This window comes from Oryctolagus cuniculus, chromosome 5 (genome assembly GCF_051225735.1).
Source record: "Oryctolagus cuniculus isolate XC-2025 breed Fujian yellow rabbit chromosome 5, ASM5122573v1, whole genome shotgun sequence".
NCBI lineage: Eukaryota > Metazoa > Chordata > Mammalia > Lagomorpha > Leporidae > Oryctolagus > Oryctolagus cuniculus.
Window position 1 is genome coordinate 116,108,402 of NC_142871.1, and position 7,907 is coordinate 116,116,308.

The following is a 7,907-nucleotide window of genomic DNA, read 5'->3' on the forward strand; positions in this document are numbered from 1 at the left end:
CAGGTCTCCTATGTGGGTGCAGGAGCCCAGAACATGAACTGGTGCCCAGATGGGATGCCAGCACTGCCGGCGGCAGCTTAACTACTATGCCACAGCGCCGACCCCCAGGGGGAATTCTGTGAAAGGTAGGTTGTTCCCAACTCCTGCCGTGTATCTGCACTGAAAAGTCATGTTGATATCTTTCCTTTCCTTTTTTTTTTTTTAATTTTTATTTGACAGAGTTATAGACAGTGAGAGAGAGAGACAGAGAGAAAGGTCTTCCTTCTGTTGGTTCACTCCCCTAATGGCCACCACGGCCAGCACTGCACTGATCCGAAGCCAGGAGCCGGATGCTTCCGGTCTCCCATGTGGGTGCAGGGACCACTTGGGCCATCCTCCACTGCACTTCCAGGCCACAGCAGAGAGCTAGACTGGAAGAGGAGCAACCGGGACTAGTACCCAGCGCCCCAACCAGGACTAGAACCCGGCGTGCCAGCGCCGCAGGTAGAGGATTAGCCAAGTGAGCCACGGTGCTGGCCAACCTCTTTTTCAAAATCGAATTTATGCTAGGCACTAAGTATCAACTTATTTTAATTCTGTTAATTTTCCATTGTTAAAAAACTGTTTGTTTTTCCAGGAGAACTAATGACAGTTGCCCGATGGATGAGGGAGTTTATTGCAAACCATCCTGACTACAAGCAAGACAGTGTAATCACCGATGAAATGAACTATAGCCTTATTTTGAAGTGTAACCAAATTGCAAATGAATTATGTGAATGCCCAGAGTTACTAGGCTCAGCCCTTAGGAAAGTAAAATATAGTGGAAGTAAAACTGACTCTTCCAACTAGACATTCTCTAGAAAGAACAACACATTGCTGTTTCATTGAAGAAGTGACTGCGGGACTGGGACTCCGAGCCCACGTGTATGATGTGCAGACCAAATAATAGAACTGTACTGTTTCCTGGCCAGTGGGCCAGAAATGGATTTAGAGGCTTTCTTCAGTAGGCAGATCTACAGTTTATACAGTATACATGTACAAAGTAAAGTATTTTTATGATTAACAATGTATTTTAATAACATTGTACCTACAGTCAATGTGAACTGGCTTGTACATTTTTGAATTCTTACTCTGGAGAGAATACTGTTCAAGCAGTCTTGTAAATGCAGTGTACTAGCAGCTGTACAATACCTTCATTCCAGAGTTTAAAATGTTTGTTGTAAATTTTTGTTCCTTTGAAGACTACGTGGGACCTGATTCATTGAAATGTATCACTTTAAAAATACTTGCTCTTGCTTAGAGTCATCTCCTTTGTTGTGTACATAAAATCACTTATAATTCATGGGAGGTGCGTCAGGGCTGACCTTGGATTCCCAGCACCTTTTCTGTGGTGCTGCTTCTGCAGTTGGAATAACTGACCATGGGACCCAATAAAACCCACTGAACGCTATGGCTTGTTGTGAAAGGGCATCTCCATTATTACACTTGCTAATTCAGTCCTTAAAAGATAACTTTATAGGAGGAAAGGAGACTTACCCAGAGTTCACCTGTAATGATTATCAGTCATTTTTCTTCCTGTACGTACTGTCAAAAATGACATCAGTTCTTCTGATACAGATTGCTGCTTTATTCTTAAATACTCAAACCTAAAGCAGTTACTGAAGTTCTAGGATTTTTTTGTTTGTGTGTGTGTTTTTTTTTTAATTAATCTCTTCTCTCATTTCCCTTGAGCATATTGATATGGACTTCTTTTAAAAGCCATTCACTCCAGTCTTGGAGAATGTTCTGTATACTGCTTATCTTTCTCTATGAAACTCATAATCATGAAATGCACTAAGTGTTGTGAATCAGGACCCTAGATGTTTAATTGTAAATAATTTTGTTTCAAATAATTGTTACAGCTTTGTGTTGAAGTTCTGTTTTTCTCAATTAGAGTCTTAACTGCTTCTAAAAATAACTGTATTATACATTATGCAAACCTTTAAGGCATAAATATTTAAACTGTAATGCTAATTTTAAAAGATTGCAATAAAGCTGCTTCAGCTAAACCTGTTTATGTGTTTAAAGACCAGCATTATTGTTTTTAAAGATTTACTTATTTTTACTTGAAAGTCACAGTTGCACAGAGAGAAGGAGAGGCAGAGAGAGAGAGAGAGAGGTCTTCCATCCATTGGTTCACTCTTCAAATGGCTGCAACGGCCGAGGCCGAGCTGATCCAGAGCCAGGAGCCTCTTCCAGGTCTCACACAGGTGCAAGGCCCAAAGATTTGGGCCATCTCCTACTGCCTTCCCAGGCCATAGCAGAGGGCTGGATCGAAGTGGAACAGTCGGGACTCGAACCGGTGCCCGTGTGAGATGCCAGCACTGCAGGCGGCAGCTTTACCTGCTATGCCACAGCATTCTGTACTTCACATTTGTATTCTGGAGGATTAAGGAATGCCTATTTTTGGTTTACAACTTTTCTTGTGTGAGTCAAATTTTATAAAGGTAGAGAAAGTGTTTGACGTATAAAGAAAGAGTGAAATTAGCTTTCAGGAAACTTAAATGTTGAATCCTACAACTAGATGAATAGTAGAGTTGATTTCCTAGATTAGCCTAGAGTCTGTGAAGTGAGTGTTCAATCCTCAGATGTTTCTAGAAAGACACCAGATGCCCCAACTCCCTAAGTAGCTATGAGGATAGCAGAAGGGCTTGGAGTGTGACTGTAATGACTGCTATGCCCTAAAAGTGGCTTTGTCTAGACTCCATAGCCTGCTGTGCTGGGTTGGGGTGACACGGGGAGTGTTGATGGAACTTGGGTGCTGGACATGCTTTGAATCAGCAAGTCCTGCAGTGTTAACCCACCCTGTCCACCTCATGGGCAGAGTTGGTGAAGCAGTGGGCTTCCTCTGGGCAATACAGTTGCTCAGAGCGCTGACTTTATCTAGATGCTCCCAGGGCAATGCTGTCAAACTAACCTGCCTACGATTTCTCAGGGGTCTTCTCGTGGCTTAGATTGGGGAGCGAGCATTTCTGCACACATAACAGGCTCCTGGATAGTGCTGACACTGTTGCTTACCCCATGGAGAACAAGAACTCAGATTATTTTGTACCCAAGCTATAAACAACTCCATTTCAAATCACTCGCCTTCAGACTCATGTGTCTATGTCTTACTGAAATCAGGTAATAATGCTCCTTCCCAGAGAAAGTAAGCCGATCAAGAGCTTTGCCACCAGAACCTGAGAAGTTGGAGGCTGAGGGATAGAATTATAACCACGGAAATGAGCAAAAGGTATTTTTTCCTCATTAGAAATTCCTGTAGCTAAGCCCAGGTACTCGGAACCTCACTTGGAACACAAGCGTCCTTAACCTGCTTTTAACCCAAAGTCCAACTTCCTATCAGGTCCCCTGCATTGGTAAGGTTTCCAGGGATCAGCTTTGTGGTGTAGCAGGTAAAGCTGCCACCTGCAGCATCAGCATCCCATTTGGACACCAGTTCGAGTGAGTCCTGGCTGCTCCTCTTCCAATTCAGCTCCCTGCTAATGCACCTGGGAAAGCAGTGGAAGGGGCCAGCGCCGTGGCTCACTAGGCTAACCCTCCACCTAGCGGCGCTGGCACACCGGGTTCTAGTCCCGGTCGGGGCGCCGGATTCTGTCCCGGTTGCCCCTCTTCCAGTCCAGCTCTCTGCTGTGGCCCGGGAAGGCAGTGGAGGATGGCCCAAGTGTTTGGGCCCTGCACCCGCAAGGGAGACCAGGAGAAGCATGTGGCTCCTGCCTTCGGATCAGCATGATGCGCCGGCTGGCCGCAGTGCACCAGCCACGGCGGCCATTGGAGGGTGAACCAACGGCAAAGGAAGACCTTTCTCTTTCTCTCTCACTGTCCACTCTGCCTGTCAAAAAAAAAAAAAAAAAAAAAAAGGCAGTGGAAGACAGTCTAAGTGCTTGGGCCCCTTCACCAGTGTGGGAGACCCAGAACAAGCTCCTGCCTCCTGGCTTCTGCCTGGCCCATTCCTGGCCATTGCGGCTATTTGGGGAGCAAACCAGCAGATGCAAGACTTCTCTGTCTCTCCCTCTCTCAGTAATTGCCTTTCAAGTAAATAAAATTACATCTAAAAATAAAGTTTCCTCTTAATCCCACGATGCTTTTGGCAATTAGCATGTCTCTGAGGTTGGAGGTGGGAAGTGGGGGAGGGAACTTTCCTTGATTTTCTGGGAAACCACCAAGTGATGCCAAAAATTAGCCAAAGTTCTGACGAGCTGATGGGATGTTTGTTGGAAACCTGAAACAGAAAAGGTAGAAGTATCCTTCAGGTAACTTGTAGTGTTTGACATGGGGGAGGAAGCCACAGGGAAGTGGGCCTGTGAAGCCAGGGCCTGTCAAAGCCTGGCTAGATGACAGTCCCTTGCCATGGCTGCAGATACTTAGCTGGGTGGTGTGGTTTTCAGGGGTTCTGATGAACTTCCCGTTGAGGGTTAAGACTCACCTGCTTCTCCTGAAGAGAAGCCACAGAATTCTGCCAGCTGTTCTCTCCATTATGCTTTTGTGTAAATATTTAACTTTCCCTATAAACACTACTAGGAATACATGCCTGGTGAGATTTAGGAAAGTGAGAATTAGAAGGTTTTTTCCATCTAAGCTGCTCTAACAGTATCATAGACTGAGTGACTCAAACAGCAGATGTTTATTTCTCAGCATTCTGGAGTCTGGGATTCCAAGATAAGAGTCCTGACAGATTCAGTTCCTGTGAGGGCTCCCTTTATGGTGTGCAGAGGACCACTTTGCCCTTCCCTCACATGTTGAGAACAGAGATTGTGTCATATCTCCTTAAAAGGGCACTAATTCCATCCTCATGGTCTAATTACCTCCCAACGGCCCCCACCTCCAGACAGCATTACATTTGAGTTTAGAATACAATATAGGAAGTCTTAAAGGGGATACATTCAATCCCTAAGAGAAGGGAAATGAATACAGATCTGGAAGTGAGGAGACCTTGAGGGGTCTAGAATAGACACGTTCCTTGGACTGTCACATGTTGGTAAGCAGAGGCTGGGTAACTCCTTAACATCCTTTGCACTCCTAACAGTCTATGAAATGAAAGATTACAACACTAAGTATGGAAGACGCACTAAAAACAATGGACTGTATAACAGTGATAGCAAAACTACACACAGCACATGTATCTCACAAATTTCATGTTGAGTGAACAAAGCCAGATAGAATGGGCACTGTAAGATTACATTTGCAACTTGAAAACTAGCAAAGCTAAGTGACTACTGCAGAAGTCCCTCTAGTGGTTGCCTCTGGGTAAGAGTGAGCAAGCACTGACTGGAAAGACAAACTTCCGGGTTGCTTGACATATTTCAAATCTGCGTGGGTGATGATTCACAGACACATATGTTTGAAACTCACTGAATGGGATGATTATTTGGCACAGTGGTTAAGATGCCACCTGGGACTCCCACATCCCATATCAGAGTGCCTGGGTTTCAGTCTCACCTCCAGTACTCTTTCTAGCAGGTGCACCTTGGGAAGCAGCAGGTGATGGTTTAAGTAATTGTGTTCCTGGAGGACCTGCACTAGTTCCAGACTCCCAGCTTTGGCCTGACCCAGCCTTGGCTGTCTTGGGTGTTTGGAGGATTCTGCCTTTCAAATTAAAATGAGAATAAATAAATAAAAATAACTGATGCTGTACAATTAAGGGGGCATGTTATACTTTTTATGTTTATTATACTTCAAACAGAAAAAAATGGAGGTAAAAGTTTTATAAAATACATAAAGTTCAACTCAAAATGGATCAAAGCCCTAAGCATAGGACATGAAGTTTCTAGAAATAATTAGGAAAAACACTTTAAGGCATTGGTATAGGCAAAGATATCTTTGTATAAGACCCCAGAAGCACAGTCAATAAAAGCAGTGATAGACAAATAGGATTATATCAACCTGAGAAGCTTCTGCACAGCAAAGGAAAAAATCAAGAGTTAAGAGACAACAGACAAAATAGGAGAACATATTTGGAAGCTATTCATCTGATGGGATTAATATCCAGACTATGTAAGAGCTCAAACAATAGCACAAAACCGAAATAATTTTAAAATGTGTAAATTATCTGAATAGACAACTCTCCGAAAGACATACAAATGACCAACAAGTATTTGAAAAAGTGCCCCAGGGCCAGCGCTGTGGCACAGCAGGTTAACACCCGGCCTTAAGCTCCAGCATCCCATATGGGCACTAGTTTGAGACCCGGCTGCTCCACCTCCAATCCAGCTTTCTGCTATGGCCTGGGAAAGCAGTAGAAGATGGCCCAAGTCCTTGGGGCCCTGCACCCAAGTGGGAGACCTGGAAGAGGCTCCAGGCTTCAGATCGGTGCAACTCCGCCCGTTGCGACCAACTGGGGAGTAAACCAGCGGATGGAAGGCCTCTCTCTTTCTCTCTCCCCCTCTCTTCTCTCTGTGTAACTCTAACTTTCAAATAAATAAATTTTTTTTAAAAAAAGAAAAAATGCTCTTTTTCACTAATCATCAGGAATATGCAAATCAAAACTACAAAGAAAGAACATCTCTCTCCAAAGACAAAAAATACATGTGGCAAGGGCAGACAAGGGAACTTTCATACATTTTTGGTGTGAATGTACATTAGCACAGCCACTATGGAAAAGAGTACAGAGACTCCTTGAAAAAAAATAAAAACCACCATATGATTCAGAAATCTCACTGTTGAGTATACATACACAAATGGAATCAAATCACTTTATTAAAGAGACATCTGCACACCTATGTTTATTGCTGCACTATTGGTCCCAACAGCTAACACAGGGAATCAACTAAGGTATTCATTGACAAATGAATAAAGAAAAAGAATCCACACAATGGAATATTATTCAGGTATAAAAATGAATGATACTCTGACTTGTGCAACAAGGTGCGTGGAACTGGAGGAGGTCACATTCAATGAAATTAGCCAGGCTCAGAAAGACAAATACCACATCTTCTCACAGAATTAAAAAAAAAAAAATCTCATAGAAAAAGAGAGTAGAACAGTCACCAGAGACAGGGAGGGGTCTAGGAATAAGAGAGGTTAGATGAGGTTGGCACTGTGGTATAGCAGGTAAAGCCACTGCCTGTGATGCCAGCATCCCATATGGGTGCTAGTTTATGTCTTGGCAGCTCCATTTCTGATCCAGCTCCCTGCTAATGTGCCTGGGAAAGTAGTGGAGGATGGCCCAGGTTTTTGGGCCCTTGCACCCATGTGGGAAACTTGGAAGAAGCTCCTGGCTCCTGGCTTTGGACTGGCCCAGCTCTGGCTATTGTAGCCATTTGGGGAGTGAACCAGCATATGGAAGACCTTTCTGTCTCTGTGTAATTCTGCCTTTGGAATAAATAAATACATCTTTAAAAATTTTTTTTAAAAAAGAAGTTAGTCAAGGGACACCAAAACAGAGAGGAGAAATTAGTTCTGATGTTCTGCTACCCAGCAGGGTAGCTAAAGTTTATAATACTCTGAGATATGAGTATTTCAAAATAACTAGAAAGGAAGAGTAAGAAGTTTGGTTTCCAATGCACAGAAATGATTAATGTTTAAGGAAATGCTAATTGTCTTGATTTGACCATCAGAAATTGTATACATGAACTGAATTATTGTACTGTGGCCTACAACTATGGATAAATACTAGACATTTATCAGGACTGTATTGGTACAGAATACAAGTACTTCTAGCATAAAAGCAAGAGTGGAGAGGTTTTCAAATGCCAGTATTTGCACACTTTAAGCAACATAACCATTTGTATTTCATTTGTAAAATGGATATGAGAATTCTTGGCAGTGTTACTATGGGGTGGAGAAGAGGTGACCCTCGTCAAAGCTAAGTGCATAAGCTCCGCAGGTCTGCTGTTTGCACCCCCTACCTTAACAGTGAGAGGGCACTATTGTGCTAAAGATGACATGAACTC

At 43.4% G+C, this 7,907-nt stretch overlaps 1 protein-coding gene across 4 annotated transcripts in view; it reads left to right on the top strand.

Moving 5' to 3' along the window:
• GCLC (glutamate-cysteine ligase catalytic subunit) overlaps positions 1–2,027 on the top strand; it is a 48,484-nt gene extending 46,457 nt beyond the window's left edge. For all 4 annotated transcript variants that reach the window (XR_016233987.1, XR_016233988.1, XM_002714508.6 and 1 more), the window contains one exon: positions 617–2,027. Coding sequence is in view for 2 of the 4 variants with exons in the window: in XM_002714508.6 (XP_002714554.1) it covers positions 617–828 (212 nt within the window). In the remaining 2 variants the exon portion in view is untranslated. The remainder of the gene's footprint in view (positions 1–616) is intronic.
• The last annotated feature ends 5,880 nt before the right edge of the window (positions 2,028–7,907 follow it).